Here is a 16,582-nt window from a genome sequence, read left to right on the forward strand (position 1 = left end):
AAGTCATTATTGTTAAATGGTCATTTAGGACCCTGAAACCACTTAGTTATTTTTTTTATTTTTTCCCCAACACAGTATTTTATGAGTTACGAAGAAATCGGTCTAGGTCAAGTGGAGTGATTTATAGAATTTTTTGTACATACTTAAAATGAGTTGATAACTAAAACTCTGACCAAACAGCAAGCGTTAAGCGAAAACTCCTCTCTTTTTTTATTTATGTTACAGGCATTTCATTAGCCACCTAACATTTCCGTATGAAATGACGTAGTTTCTATCATAGACATCATATACGTAGACCCCTCATGGAGCGCTGTAACAGCGTCCGCCATCTTCTATGTGGCAGCAGGGCGAATGGAGCTCCTTAAGTCATGTGCTGTGTGGACTTATTTCAACCGTTTTACGAAACAAACTGGATTCATTGGCATTACCTTTCACAGGTAAGGATGAAAGATCAGAATTACTTGACTTTGCAGCCAGAAAATCGCTTCTAAACAACCGAGAAATATTTCCTATAGCTTAATTGGCCCAAAGCATTCGCTGATTACAGCAGCTAACGTTTTCATACTGTTTTCTAATGAGAGAGGTGATGAGAAACCGCTTTTAGAGGAGAAGTTCGTTAAAAACCAGGGGATTTAGTGAGGAAAGATCAGTCAGGAGCAGAGCTGGAGCTGCTGTTCTTCAGTCTGTTTCCAGCTCAGCTTCACCGTGTCGGTATTTAGCTATAAAGATGCTACGAGTCAGAGCCCAACATGCTGAAAATGTCTTTTACTGAATGTGAAGGAAACATATATGTATTTTCTATTTCACTTTTGGATAATTTCTCTTTTATCCTTGGCTTTAGCCTGTGAACCAGGACGTCTCAGAAGTCATTGGAGTTCTCCCAGTGTGACCAGCAGACTGAAGCCCTGCCTGTGACCAGTGTTCCCAGTATAATAAATAAATGTTTTATTCTTTAACTTTTTGTGTATTTTTGAATATCTCAATCTGAAGTATTAGTGTATTAATGTAGCTTATGTAATGAAATAAGAATAATTTACTCTTATAATTATTTTCACTCTTTGCTGTCAATAGCAGAGTTGACATACTGTAATAAATATTTTTCTCTGGAAAAAAGTAAGAAAAATATGTAGTTTAATGTTTGGCAATGACTGATTTATAAATCAAAAGTCATTTCTCAATAATGTATAAAAAATAAATACAAGAAAATAATTTGTCTTGAAATGTTAAATTAAATTATGGAATTATGTAAATATGTTCTTTAATTAAACAGTGTAAAAGTGTGTCTGTTCATCAATGTCATAAAAATGGTCAGAATAACTTCTATCAAATAAAAACATTGTGCTCTTTATTCAGAAATGCCCCCAAAACAATTAAATAATCACATCAAAAGTTAGAAACTCTGTCTTTAGTCATTTCTTTTGATTGCCAAAAATATTAATGTGTGTGAGAAAATATGTCAATGATAGGTATTCATTTAAAATACTTTGTAGAACGGCACTTTGTGAAATTCGGTCCTTTTACTTGTATTAGCTTACTGGGACATATTCCACATTCAATATGGCGGACGCTGTGACGTATCGCAGCAACGGACCGCCCCGCCCCATGAGGGGTCTAACGTATTAATGGTTTCTATAACATTCTGACCCATTTCCTGAAATGTTTCGCAGGAACTTCTCACAAAACAAAAATGACAAAGAATGCTTCAGAAGAAAAGTTTGATCTTGAATGGAATAAGGCTCAATTTGTTACAATTTTCATTCCTAAAAGAAACATGATTTAGATCAAAGCTAAAGGCAGCCGGCTGAAAACAGAATCACATCTCAATGCTCGTCTTATGAAATAAAAAAAACAAAGACACCTGACAAGAGTCACAGACAAGAGGTAACTTTAATTAACATCGTGAGAGTCCAAAAGTTATCTTACAGCTCAGTTTTCATCAAAAACAATAACAATCTATACAGTAGATTTTTTTTTATTCCCTTATATTATAGAGCTGTTCAGTGTATTTGCAGTCAAAGACAAACAGAGGAAAAAAATAGACACCAGCTATTTGGTTTGCATCTTTTTTTTGTTTTTTGTTCTTGTTTGTTACCTAAATACAAAACTTTGTCACCCACTACTGATATTCATGTCCAGGATGGAACTTTGCTTACAAAGATGCCATTGTATGACAACAGACCTCTGTAGATTATCTGAAACAGACCAGCCACCACCCCAACTCCCACCCCGATCCCCCCTAAACCCAAACTCCCCTACGCGCCCCGGCCCGGGCGGGCGCAGGAACACATAAGTGCCTGAAAAACACTTGTCTGTCAGCAGGCGCCGCCGCTAAAACGATCCTCTCTAGTCACTTTAACAAAACCAGGCCCCTAGAAACGAAAAGCGAAGAGAGAAAAGCCCCCATTCGCCCCCCCAAACCCTCCTCGTCCAGCAACAGCTTGAAGACACACGGCAGAGACAAAGAGGAAACGACGGAAATGGCTGACGGGTGTGTGTGGGGGGGGGGGCCTTCGTGTGCTGCCGTTCTTTTTGATTTAGCCATGAGGCCGGCGCAGGTCAGATATTAAAATTGTGCTGTGACAGTACTCGCCTAAAAGTTCAAAAAGTACTACTTTTTGTTGTGAAAAAAAAATATAACACCGTCGTGCTGTCGAAATCGTTTCCCAATTGGAAAAATCCCCCAAAAAGAACCAATTTCTTTCAACGCTAATGTGCAGCAAGCATGGAGGAGTCAGTCTGCTCCGACTGCCGGTTTCAAAGCATGCCATCGCCGCAGCATTATAGTACATCGGGGTGTGTGAGATCGTTGAGTTATGGCTCTTTGTATTCTAGTCTGGCTTCAGCACCGAACAGAGCGGGTTTTGTGCTTTGTCCCCAAAGTTCTCGTGAATTCCTCTGTGGCAACACGCAGTTGTGGTGAAGGGTAGAAAACTGTACATGTGATTGAACGAAGAAAAAGGGTTTGCATTGTTAAGGCATCTAGACTGCTGGTAAGGATTACAGTGGCAGAAAAAAAAAACAGTATATAGATAGTAGATGTAAGCAGGCATAAATAACATAAAAGAAGGAACAAAGGGAGGAAGAAAGAGAACACAACAAAAGAATAAACCAAACGTTTCCTTAAGTCTCTTGGTTTCCACACGCATACGCGCGCACACACACACACACACACACACGCATACACACACACACACACACACACACACACGCGCACACACACACACACACACGGCAGTCACTCAAGAGATGAACCCATGCATATTATCAGATCAAGAACAGTATCCATCTAAAAGCCTCGAAGGTTCAAACAAAAAGATATAGATTTACAGTATATATTAATGTGTTTATATTCTTAAAAAAATCTACCTCAACCAAATACTCTGTAAAGATGCTACTTTTTTGCCGTACAATAAACATTTTTATAAGGAAAAAAAAAGAAAAAAAAGAACAGATTTTGTTTTTATTAACTTACAAATAATACAAAAATAGACAATGGCATGTTTTGAATGAGAGAAAAACAAAAAAAGGTTTATCAATGCAAAAAAAACAACCAAAAAAAACAGTAAAAAAAAAATCAATTAAAACAGTCACATTTAAATAGTGGGAGACAACAGTAACAAAGCAAAAGACTGACATGTTCAATTACTTGCATTAAACGTACACAACACAACTAAACGATGGTGAAAGTCAATGTACATACACAGGATAAATACATTATTTATAGAATATTTTACAGGACTCCCCCTTTTCTTTTTTTCGAATCCAAATCCGTGTTTTGCAGATGAGATATTGACAACACAGAAAAGAAAAAAATCTATTGTCTGTACTGAGAAGCTGCCATAAGACGTTTTAATGCTCACATCCCAAACTATAGCTATCGCGAAAGGAAACCAGATGCCAGATTTTTTTTTTTAAAAAGGAACAAAAGTCAACTTTTATTTAATATATACAAAAATATATCACGCTTTTTTCTTTTTTTTTTTGTTAAATTTGATAATTGCTAGGCTCCTTCAGTAACAGTGCTGGCTGGACGCGCGCATCCTCCGGCTTTTCAAGTCTTTACTAACATCTCCAACCGAAAAGAACAAAAAAGAAAAAACAAAAAACAAAAGGCAAAATCTTCACCTTTTCCTTCACACGATAAAGCAGAGAAAAAGCATATTGCAAACAGCTCAATCCTCACAGTTTTATCAAAAATTCATACAAACAAACAAAAATGCGGAAGGGAACATAAAACACAGAAGGCGGGTGGGGGCATTTTTAAAGGACAACTCTTTAGATTTGTGAGAGAATTAGCAGCAAATATCGAGGGTGGAATTGGTTCTCTTCTACGATTTTCTTTGCGTTTTGTGTTGCAAAACTTCATGGACGGTGCAGGCCGCAAAACGGCAGGAGTTGGTGGGTGGTGGGGGCGGGGGGATGGGAGGTGTGGTTTCCGTAATCAAACCCAAAGCTTCCAGCCATAAACATCAAGATAAATAAATGCTCTTTTCATGAGGTCAGTGTCACACTGTGGGCAAGCGATCAGTCTCTTTACACTCCATCCGACATGGTGTCAGAGATGCTACACTAATTCGACCAAAAAAAGGGGTGAAAAACCCAAAAAAACTAAAAAAAGAAACATCACAAAGGCTCAATATGTCCCCTTTATCTTCTTTATCTTCCCATTCCGATGAAATCCCATTGGAAAGGCCTGAGTTTTATAGTCCAGCGTCTTATCTTTGCTTCCTTCACTGAAGCTCTGGAGAGCAGCAGAGGCTCGCCAGGCTCCGCTACTGTGCCTTTTCCTCTCAACGCTCTCCCCAAAAATCTCCAGCTTCCCACATCCTCTACATGGGTGGAACAATCATCCCAGGGATTGCTGCTTGGCGAGAGAGAGAGAAGAAAAAAAAAAAAAAGCAAGGAGAAAAGTGGGGTAAAGGGAGGAAGAAAGGGAGAGAGGGGTCAGTCACATGATTGCTGGGTTTCATCTGTCATCAGAACAGTCGCATAACAGAAAGTCGCTCTGGCATCTGGCGAACAAAGACTTTTTTCTTTTTTTTGTCCTCATTATCTCTTCATTTCCAGGCCAAGGAATGAAAACATTTCTTTCTCCGCCGAGCCGCTAACTCGGTGTACGTCAACAACGCAGTCCGGCTATTCGCGGGCTCTTCGGAGCTGCTAGCAGCTAATCGTTAGCGGTTAAACCGTGTAAGAAGTCTGTGTTTCGGAGAGCAACGCAAACATGACGGTGACCACAGAGGTGATGAAATTAAACTTCAAGGAAAAGTAATATTTGAGTTTATCAGTTTGATTCTGACACCTTCCTCTGAGTTCCCTTTCCCCCTTCCTCATTCCCCCCCCACACAGAAGCCATCACAGCAAGGAATTTTTCATACAACATATTGGCTTCGTATTGATTCCCCACTCTCTCCCTTCAATCCACTAATTCCCTGGTTCTTCCATAAGAGTCTCTGGCTTGTTGGGATTAACAGAACTGTGTGTGTGTGTGTGTGTGTGCGTGTGTGTGTGTGTGTGTGTGATCAGCATGCAGTGGCCATTGGGTCTCGGGTCACTGTGGTCAGCGCTCATCAACGCCGCCAGAGGAAGCGAGGAAGTGCTTAGCTTGGGGCTCTGATAAAGATTCCCATCCATCATCTCTACCTCCCTCTCTCTCTCTTTCAGGATCTCAACGCTGTACAACATCCTGCCTAGACGAATGGACAGTGAGTGTGCTGGCTTCAGTGGAAATGGGAGAACAGAATGACCTGCAGTGGCATTACAACCTCAACACTCTCCCCTGCCCCTCCCCAGAGAGACACCCGCTGGGGGCACAGGCAGGAAGCAGGAAGCAAAAACAGGAAATACAACACATATGGTGTGGCACAGTCACACTGACAAATCAAGACTTACAAAAACAAAAGCAAGGACAAAAAAAAACAAATAAAGGCCGTGTGACATGTTGCAAATGACCACCTGAAACGGTTCCGGTCAGAAATTTACACACACTCATCATCTGCATAAATGGCATACGTCATCATTAAAAGCCCCAAGCTCAAGAAATGAGAAGATGTAAGCTTCTGACCAGAAATGTAAGAATGTAGAATACAAAAAAAATATGGAGAGGAAGAAACGAAATAGAAGAATAACATACTTCAGGAGAAGGCCAGGCCCTGCAGAGAGCTGGCTGATGAGTACTTGCTAGAATCCACAAAAGACTGATCTAAAGAGGGGAGGAATAGTAGGAGGATGCAAGAAAGGCAAAGAGAGGGACATCAAAGGGTAAAGAGGAGAAAGAAAGGGAGGATAAGATGAAGAAGTGTAAGTAAAAGTGAGAACCTGTTATTAGAGATGTACAGTAAAAGTAAAAAGGCAGTTCCTCTCTTGCTAATGGCTTCGCTTGTCAGCTCACCTTGCAGGCTGTTAGCATTAGCGCTGGTGCAGGTGGGAGGAGGTGAGTTCTGGGGCCGAACGACGGGGGCGAAGGCGCTCTTCTGCTTGACGGCGGCGGAGACCATGTTGGCCGGAGAGAAGGAGAAGATGCCGGAGGAGCTGCTGCAGTTGGACGCCAGGCTGGTTGAGGACGCCATGGTCGGGCTGGATGGGACGACTGAGAGAGGAGAAACGGGCAGGAAGGCGTGTTTATGTGGGACCGTAGAGGGAGAAGGGCAGGGAAGAGCAGACAGAGTTGAAGACAGAAACGGGGGGGTTAGAGAGAAGGCCGAGGGCAGAGGACAGGCAAACGGGATGAACAGAAAGGGACTGGTCAATGGATGATGGCAGGAGGGATAACGTTTTGAACTCAGATCAACTGACTCAGATTGTTTTTACCAGCCTTGTATTTTACTGTGCAGTTACTTGGGTAATGGGACGTTTGTGGTAAACGCGAAAGCAAACAACCTAGAGCTCCCTTCCTTCTCTTCTAATCAGTCTGTTTTGGTGACTCAGCCGGGGCTCAAAGGTTGGCATCTCCTTAACTTCTCCGTAATGTTTTTGGAGCCGTTCACTTTAATATCATGTTTAATCCAGAAGATTTCCACCCAAATCCAAGAGTCAGTTTGGTTTCAGCAATTACAAAATACAAGAGAATAGCATCTGCTCACTGGAAAAATAGATCGATTGAGACATTTGGTATCTTCACCGCAGTTGGAGCAGAGTTATACTTGCTTTGTTTGGGTTAAGTTCTGCCCCGGTGGCCGTCGCAACATTTCTGGTTGAAAAGTTTTAATTAAATGTTGGGATTTGCATAAGGACAACACATCTAAACACATATGTTTTGTTTTTTTCCCCTCCAACATTCACATTTGTTGAATGTCTTAACTTTAATAATGTAGTGGTTGGTTTTGTTAATGTAACCACATTATAAAACCAATTTTTTATTCTGCTTACTAGCTATTTTTTTTATTATCTGTTATAAAGCATCTTGCTATCTCTTAAGAAAAATAAACGGAGATCCAAAAAACACAAGTTGACATCACTTGCAGTATTACATAATTGTAATGAAAACAATAGGAGAGTGGAATAACATTGTGGTGTGGCCAAAAAATGCATAAACTGTCATGAATTGGTGAGTGAGAGGTGGTGAGGATGAACGCAGAGACCCAGGTTGTGATGAAGATGATGATTAATTTAATGGTAAATGTGGCTCAAAAAGGTCCAGATCAGGCAGCACAGCAGAGGGTTTAGCACACAGCTAATTACCGGTAGCAACTGATACAATGAGGACTGAAAACGAGAGCTGAATGCTAACCAGGACTATTCAGTACAACTGGAGACCAGAGAACGTAAGACGTACGACAGAACTGACTTCAGACGAGGACCCGACAAGAGACACAGGTGGACTTAAATACACGGGAAGGGTAATCAGGAAAACTAGACACAGCTGGGAAGCAATCAACAGGACAGGAACAGGACTAAATACAGAAAACCTCAAAAAATAACTACACAGAAAACAACATAAACCATCCTAAATATATTTAGAAACATGAATAAGCCTTCATCTGTGTATTTGGTTTCATTTTTAATTTCACAAATCAAACTTTGCTCCTTAATCTGGAGTGGGGACTGGTAAAGATGACCAAAAAGATTTGGTGAGTTGTTTAGATTTTGGTTTTAGAAATGTTTTTCTTTTTCTGACTGATCCTCCAGTAGAGGTGTCATGTACGAGTGATTCATTTCAAGCTCGATGGTGGAGCTCTGACTGCAGCTAGGAGGGACTGCCGTGTGAAGACTGGACTGCCTGTGAGTGCTTCGGCATCATGTTCAATGAGCAGAGAGAAAAAAAAATGACAGGTGCTTTTACGTCAGAAAACATTGCTGGCTTTGTCACTCGTTCTTTTGAAAATGTGTCGCTTGAAGGGTTTTAATTATCACATCAAAGTGCCTAAGATGGCAATGCTGCTATGAAGTTCTTAAATAATTAGCAATAGCAAATATTTCATTTGGCGAGAAATTTATTAACAGCTTTTAAAATAAGAAAATCACTTTATAGATCATGTAGTTTATTATGCAAATTAATGAGCTGTCATTCATACAAAGTGTCCAATGTTTCTGAATATAGGTCATCAATGGAAATAAGCTGCTATGTTATTGATCAGAGCGCATTTTATCAGCTGCAAGTTAGCCAAAATTAGCAGTGATACCTTCACTGCGGCTGGTTTAAACCAATGATTCAGACCTCTTTAAACATAAACACTGACTTAAAAAAAATCATCCATTTAAAGTTTAAAAATAATGTAACATATATTTTTATTGGTAAAACAGGAGCCATTAGGAACTCGAATATCTCAGGGCTTCATGTAGTCGTGTAGGTTTAATGGTAGAAAGATATTAGATTCAACAGCAGAGCAGTTTTGAACAAAGCTTCAAAAACGTTCGTGAAACTGGAATTAAACTGAAGCCTTCAGTTGTATTTACAAGAATGCGCAAAAATGAGCAACAAATAAAAAATACCGCCTCTACCTGCCCCATCCATTCATTTCTGCCAGGTTTGTCTTTTGTCTGCTAATACACTAAGAGCATTTTCCCCCTCAGTGACTTTACAATCAGCTGAGTCGTATTTCACCTGCCCTCTGAATCCTGCGTCTGCTTTTATTGTTGTTATTATCCAACACTTAGCTTTTATGGCTCTTCCTGACAAATCCTTTGCAATAAAGTCATAATCCATTTATGAAGGGGCCTAACTAATCAATTAATGAAAATTGGACCTACAAAGGCAGGCCGAGGGGCCATTGATTGAAAGTGTCTGTGTGGGGCCGATGAGCCTGTTAAAATACTTGTTAACACTCAGGAATCAAAGAGCTGAAATGGAATTGCTTCTCTAGCAATTAGTTTATTGATTTAATCAAGGGTCTTTAATGTAGGGGGTGAAAGTGTGTGCACAGAAGTGGGCCGGATATATGTGTGTGTGTGTATTTGGAAGGGGGGTGCTAGGTGATATGCTCTCCTGGCCAATAAAGCAGGGATTTGTGTTTGACTCTGCCCTTAAAGAAACAGATGACCCAGCTGAACTGTAATACTTCAGAGTCAACTCTTGATCTCACTTTTGTTTCTCAGTCTGTCTCAAAAACGTATTCTGTTACATTGGAAATGACTGATTGGGTAGAAACCACAATGAGAATAATAATAATAACATCTTGATTCTTAATTTTTAATAAGAAGTGGAAATGATTGAGAATTAAAAGGGGGCAGAAGGTCATGCTGGATATGGAAATATTTTTTTTCTCTTCACTGCTTTCTTTAGTAAATACTTAAAATCGGGCAAGTTTGTCTTTCCGTTGCATTACTGAAGCTTCTTGCGCAACAATTTTGGGAGTCCAGAGGCCTATAAGTAGCTGTACAAACATGGTCACTCTTAATTTTTCTTCAGTTTCTCTTCTGTTTATGTCATACTAAAATACGAGATTTGTTTTCCCATCTCAATGCTAATCTTTCTGCCACAACAATTTTGGGAGTCGGGTTTGGATTTGAACCAGACAACCATTTTGGATTCTTGTTTCTTTCCTTTTCTTTTGCTCCTTTTCTTTTCTTATCTTTATATATTTTTTATATTGCAGGTTTTTTTGTTTGTTTTTGCTACAGATCTGGGGGCTTATCCAGGATTTTTTTTTTACCTATGACATTTTCACCGAGACTTAACTAGTTAGCAGTCTAATCATGACCAGGATGGTTTATTTTCATTTTTAAAAATAATTACTGAAGTTTATGCCTCAATAATCTTTTTTTTGGGGGGGGAGGTCAGTCTTCTCCCACCTCTGTAGATTGAAAGATGTGATGCATTTACTCACTAGCATAGGGCGAGTTGCCTGCTGATCCATTGAGGAAGTTGGGTGAAGTGCCCAGGGTTGCCATGCCAGAATTAGCGTAGCCATTCATGCTAGTGGAGACAGAGCTGTAGCTGCCCTGCTGAGGAGTGGAGCTGGGGACATAACCATGAGGGGACACACTGCTTGTACTTCTACTGAAACCTATGGACAGGGAGAAAAAAAAAAGGAAAGACAGAAAGATTTGTGTTAGATGGTAAAGCAGATGGAGGGAAAATAGAGAAAGATTTCATGCAAGCCTGCCAAGTTCTCAACTCCGTACAAGACTGATGGATGCAGCAATATGAGCCAACAAGATTTCTTAAAAAAAAAAAAAAAAGAAAAAAACTCTTACACAACATATGGCAAAGCACGAAAGCAATGAACAGAGTGGAAGAAGAATGATATTAGAGATCCGACAACTGAAACAAGAGGCCTTTAACCCTGCTGGCTCCCCTCCAGTTTTAGATGCATTGACAAGGCAATTAACACTAAAGTGCTTCCACAGCCTTGCTGTAATTTATAAAGAATGAAGCCTGTATTTCTGATAGGTTGGAGAGCTCCTTCTCTTGAAGGAGTGAGGACAAGGTGGACAGTGTAGTAAGGAAGACGATAAATAGACTTCTCAGGCTCAACGTGCTGACGCCGGAGGAAAAACAGCTGGAAGTGAAAGTATTTTTCTTTTTTCTCTTTTATTACCGTTGTCTTTTTTTTTTTTTTCTCCAGCGCACTACTCTTCCATAATTAGCATCCATTCTCCCCCATTCTCACCTCACATGATACAAGCTACGGTCTATGATATAGGCAGCTGACCTCCCTTGTTTGCCTCGTAGCTGCAGATGTTTCCAGATGAAGACGGAGGGCAGAAGAAGCTCTTTGGAATTATTGAGACGCGATCCAGAGGCAGGTCCATCCGCTCTCCTCTCGCTCCCCTGATACACGTGATGAATCACCACTGACTGCACCCACATCTCTCTCTGTCAGACAAGGGCCGACCCCAGTCTGATATACACACCCTAAGGGCCCACTCATTTTTCTCTATCGTACTCCATCCATGACTCTCTTTTTCTCCATTCCTCACTCTTTCACAGCCATCCTTTGCTCCTTTCAAGTCCCCCCTCCCCACCCCGTCGTTCCCACTGCCGCCCGCCATCCCCGCTCTCCTTCTCCTGTCCCGCATTTTAAAGGTTTTCTTCGATGCTCCACGCTCTTAAATCAACCCCCCGCTATATTTCCCACATGAAAAATAAAATTTCCATTGCACTACTCATTTTTACTATCCGCCTCAGAAAGAGGAAAATAAATTAGACTCCTGTCACTTTTCCCTCCGTGTCGGGCTTTAACCATTTCTCGCTGCGCTCCGCTCACCCTGATTGGCCGTTTGTGCCACCTCCGACCCGGTGAAGGAGTTTACGGCCATCATGCCGGCGTGAACGGAGCTGCTGCCCAGACTGGCGAGCTGGTTGTGCCCCCGCGGCACTGTCGTGTAGAGGGCCTCTGCGATGTCCGCTGCTCGTTTTAGAATCATCTCCTAACCAGCAGGAAGAAAAACAAACCAGCTCTGGTTACTAATAGGAAAGGAATTAGACAATTATTACAGTGGTAATTGGAAAGTGCGCCTTCTTTTAATTATAGAGTCTTAAATCTCAGCGCGTAATAGAAATGAATCAGTTTTTGCCAGTTTGTAAAATGTTTTTAATCTAACCTCAAATGTAAAAAAATAAATAAATAAATCACACATCATCTATTTCAAAAAACCCACAAACTTCACTTTTGACTTTAGAATACTTTGGTATACAGCGAAATAAACCCAAATCATCACACATTCATCACCGTGCTTAAAGGCTAATAAGGGATATTTGTGCTGATATTTTGAGTTTCTACTTCTCTAATCACAGAACCGTCAGTCATACATCAACATTAGTTTTATTTGACCAATGGAAATTCTTCCAGAAGTCTTTTGTTCATTAATATTCAATGTTATTTGTTTAGGCTCGTTGTGATTTTACTGTCATTAGCTCTTGAGTTTCTCTGAGCTTTCTGAGTTTCAAATTGGCAACAGCTTCAAATGTTTTCCCACAAATCCAAGCGAAGCTGCAACATCATATCTAGTTTTTGCCACATGCTTTTGTATTTTAGCTTGATTCTTGTTCATATTTAACGGTCCTTTACGACAATATGGAATCTGCTGTCCGTTTCTGTACATGCATTTTAAATCAGCAAAAGATCAGATCGTTTTTATGGAGCCCTCATACGGCATGGGATTTTCAAAGTATCAAAACAAACAAACAAAAAAAAGACAACCTTTTCACAATTTCATTATATTAGCGCAATAATTTGTCTTTCTTAAAAGCAACAAAAAACATGACTTTTCCTCACAGTTTTGTAAAGTTCATATTTCATCACTCCTGTCTACCATCTAAAGTTAGTTTTCACTTTACTTCTTCAGCTTTTCTCCTAGTCTGTGATAAAAGAGATGAGATACTCCCATTTGCACCACATCTAGCGTGAGACACCAGTCTTGTTATCACAGTACGATAACAATCTCACTATATCACAGCATTAACGCAAAACACAGCCATCTACTCTTCCATAATTAGCATCCATTCTCCCCCATTCTCACCTCACATGATACAAGCTACGGTCTATGATATAGGCAGCTGACCTCCCTTGTTTGCCTCGTAGCTGCAGATGTTTCCAGATGAAGACGGAGGGCAGAAGAAGCTCTTTGGAATTATTGAAAATGCAAAGCAACAACAATTTCTATTTCTGGTATTGGCATTACAGGTCTAATGCCAATACCTACAATATTTCTTTCACTCTTTGTTTTCTATGCGCTGACTTAAGCAAAAATAAGTCAGTGCATATTTTCCACTCCAGTGGAAAAATCCACTAAAGTGTTTGGTGTGGAGAACAATCTGCCTTCCAGCTGCGTAGAAAATGGTAGTTGGTAGTTTAGTCAGGATATATGTGTAGGTAACTAGCCTGCAGTTGTCTGCTTTATAGCATTGGAGTGGCAAGTCGTTCACTCTTAGTAGTCCAGGCCATGACTCTCCATCAGAGAGAGTAAAGAAACAAGTGGGGGAGGGGAGGAGTGGGTTAGCATTTCTCTCTGCTAACCCTAAATCTCTTCGAAACTTTCTTTGGCATCTGATTCACAGGAAATTAAACAAGAGAAACTGTGTGAAAATCAACATTCCTGCAGTTTAAGGTTCTTTTAATGAACCATTAAAGTGAGGAAGGGACCGGCATTTTCTTTGGCTGTATGGAGTAAAGAGTAACGCAGCGCTGCCTTTCCCCCCACTTTCACTCAGCTGGCTGCGGAAGGCAACCAAACCTTTCCATGCTTCCAAGACAAACAAACGAGCCTATCAGGAAATATTTACAGTTGCGGAAAAGATGGGAAGTCATGTCAAGGAAGCTGAACGAGCACCATCCACTTTTATGCTAAAAGTAATTAGATCATATTGTATTTCAATTTTATGCATAAATAAAAGAATGCCATGAAACCACGACACGCCTCCTTTAGGTTATCGTGAGATTCTTGTGTTTTTGTGTAAGTGTGGTTGTGTCACCTGGTTATTGTGAGGCATCCCGTACAAGGCCTCCACCAGGTCGGCGGCTCTCTTTAAAATCACCTCCTACATGCAAACAAATAGAGAGAGACAGAGAGAAACAGAGAGAGAGAGAGGGGAAGGGGATTGATCAGGAGCGTGACGGCTCAAAGAGTTCAGTCACTTTTATTACGTTTCACTTCTTACATTATGCTGTGAATGCAGAACAGAGAGTGGCAAAGAGAGGAGGGGGGGAAGAAGCAGACAGAGGCAGGGTGAGGAAGAGAAATGGGCCTATCCCAGCACTTTGTTACCAGCCAGGGCAGTTTGGGAGAGGAGAGGGAAGATACTGTTATCAGTGAATAAAACATGAGCCTATATCTCTCTATCAGTCAACCATCTTCTGCATCTACTTCCCTCCTTTTTTTCTTTTTTATTTCTTGTCACTGATGGATCGTGACTCCGGTGCGCATGATCACGCATCAATTTCATTTAACACAACATATCATCAGGTTGACGGCTACACAACCACCCCCAGTCAGTGGCAACACTCTCGTCTCCTGGCCTGTATTAACCCCGGTAATGATCCGAGTGAATGGCCCCCACATCCACTTTGTGTGATAAATGTAGAACATCATTGCTCAGGTGAAAACCGCCGAGCGGAATTTCCCACATCAAACATTTATCCTAACGCAGTGTTACCGCTCCCCCCCCACCACCGCCGCCGCCGCCGACCCCCTCTCTCTTCTCTCCGTCTCTATTCCTTTCCCCTCCCTGAGTGGATGAGTGTGTGACTCCAGGCAGTCGTTATATATGTGTGTGCATGTGATGGAGACACCTACAGCCCTACAAAACCCTTTTTAAAAGTTAATGTGCCGGGGCCAGGATATATGCTGGAGGTGCGACAACCAGAAAATTGCAGCCCCCGCCCTCCCCGCCTCCCTCTAGTTTCTTTCTCTCCCTCTTTCTTTTCCACACACACGCTGTGCGTTATACTCTCCTGAGTGTATCCCTCGCTGTGAACAAGCCCCGAAGCATGTGTGCTCTCTGTTCCGTGACACACCGCCTTTCAATCAGACCTCATATCAAACTCCCCCTCCCCTCCACCCACCACTCCCCCCCACACACACACACGCACACACACACGCATACGCGCAGCCGCACACATGTGGAAGCTGTCGAGCACGCCCGAGACATGACGAGAGGGTCAGCAAAGCAATAAAGATTGTAGAGCGCTGTCCGAGGTGCTAAATTCACTCAATAATGGGAGCGCTGCCTCTGTGTTAACCTCCCATTACTAGCACTATCTTGGGGGGGGAGGCGGGGAGGGGGAGGAGGGGGAGACCAGAGAGGAGGCCTGCTTCAGGTGATTGAGAGATGTAGAGGCCCTAGGAAGGTAAGTGGTTCTTTAGTATGTATGCGCCGCTCTTCGCCTTTCCTTTCTCTCTGCTTTTCCTCCACGCCACACGCCTCCCAGGGATTGCTAGATAGGTAGATGGACGGATGGAGGGGAAAGAGAGGGATGAGGCAGAGGGGAAGAAGAGGGGGGAAATGAGGGAAGTGTGAGGCATTAGGACCCAACCAGATCTGCAGCTGGAGTGTTAACAGTGTTCCGGGAGGACACGTGAGCGCTCGGTCACTTAACGTCTGCGCATTCACCCCCCCCACGTCCCCCCCGCGCCCTCCCTTCCCCACCTGTGTCTCCAAACTACTTTCTTTCGTCTCCCTCTTCTATTAATCACTCTCTCGTGGTCCTGCGCCCCGTCTGTGCCCATCAGCCTCTCGTTAGCCGGGGATCTGTCCAGTGGCTAAACGCGATTAGGCCGAGCTCCAGAGTCGTTCTGATAAACAGATAAATGTGGTTAGCTCTGCCGCTGTAAGGGGAGACCATTTCCTGGGCGCAAGGGTCTCTTCCCGTAAAGTCAGGCCCACAGAGACGTCAACAGGAAGGGGAACCTGATCCAGAGCAGAGCCTGGCCCCCGTCTGGAGGGCCGGTCACTCATTAGCAACACCCAGACGCCCACAGCTTCTGCTGAACTCCATGCAGTCCAGCTACCTAGTCGCTCTCACAGTCTGGCTATTACCTACAGCAGAGTGTGCGTGTCTGAACCTGGTTTTTATATTCTTGTGGGGACCTATTTCTGTCTACAATGTGGGGTTGTGGGGACTATTGCTCTTTGTGGGGACATTTTCTTGGTCCCCATGAGGGGAAAAGCTATTTTGGGGTTAAGTTTAGGGCTACGGTGTGAATTGACTTTTGGTTAGGGTTAGGCATGTGATGGGTAAGTATAGGGTAAAAGTTAAGCTGTAGAAAATGAATGGAAGTCAATGTAATGTCCCCCCAAGATATGAAAACACCACTGCATGTATGTGTGTGTGTGAGGTGTCTGGTTGCTTGCTCCCCTTTTAACATGCTCAGAGTAAGCTTCTTCATCCCTTTACAAACTGACAAAGGAGGTTTGACAAAGAAACCGTGCCTTGAAAAATTACTCACACCTGATACAACATTACTTATACCTATGAAGTTTAAGTGAAATAATACATCCTGGTTTTTCAAAGTAAAAGTTACACTCCTAAATAAAATGTATTGCAATAATTGCTTCTAAGATTCACTTGATTGTGATGCGTTAAACAATGGGACAGTTTAGATCAAAGTATATGAATGACTCAGTTTAAGTCCAAGCCTAAAGGCACTTGAGAATTTGTGAAAAAACTTGAAAACTGATCTTTTAAGACGCCGTCTTTTC

The 16,582-nt window shown here is 42.0% G+C and overlaps 1 protein-coding gene and 1 long non-coding RNA gene across 3 annotated transcripts in view; one reads left to right on the top strand and one right to left on the bottom strand.

Annotated features, from left to right (window-relative positions):
- The first annotated feature begins 353 nt into the window (after positions 1 to 353).
- Positions 354 to 956, top strand: LOC148157134 (uncharacterized). The gene is made up of 2 exons (XR_015764374.1): positions 354 to 437; positions 842 to 956. It is a non-coding gene; the product is annotated as an uncharacterized LOC148157134 (long non-coding RNA).
- A 912-nt stretch (positions 957 to 1,868) lies between these two features.
- Positions 1,869 to 16,582, bottom strand: part of ebf1a (EBF transcription factor 1a) — a 78,300-nt gene continuing 63,586 nt past the window's right edge. The window contains exons 12-16 of one of the 2 annotated variants that reach the window (XM_088009724.1): positions 13,856 to 13,921; positions 11,649 to 11,811; positions 10,266 to 10,445; positions 6,392 to 6,589; positions 1,869 to 4,861 (exon numbers count right to left, since the gene is read on the bottom strand). In XM_088009724.1, the coding sequence (XP_087865850.1) occupies positions 4,830 to 4,861; positions 6,392 to 6,589; positions 10,266 to 10,445; positions 11,649 to 11,811; positions 13,856 to 13,921 (639 nt within the window). In that variant the 3' untranslated portion in view covers positions 1,869 to 4,829. Of the gene's footprint in view, positions 6,203 to 6,391; positions 6,590 to 10,265; positions 10,446 to 11,648; positions 11,812 to 13,855; positions 13,922 to 16,582 lie in introns of both variants that reach the window. The other variant, XM_088009725.1, reaches the window with a different exon arrangement.

Source organism: Poecilia mexicana, unplaced genomic scaffold (assembly GCF_051168715.1).
Source record: "Poecilia mexicana isolate PSO_F unplaced genomic scaffold, ASM5116871v1 scaffold_10, whole genome shotgun sequence".
NCBI lineage: Eukaryota > Metazoa > Chordata > Actinopteri > Cyprinodontiformes > Poeciliidae > Poecilia > Poecilia mexicana.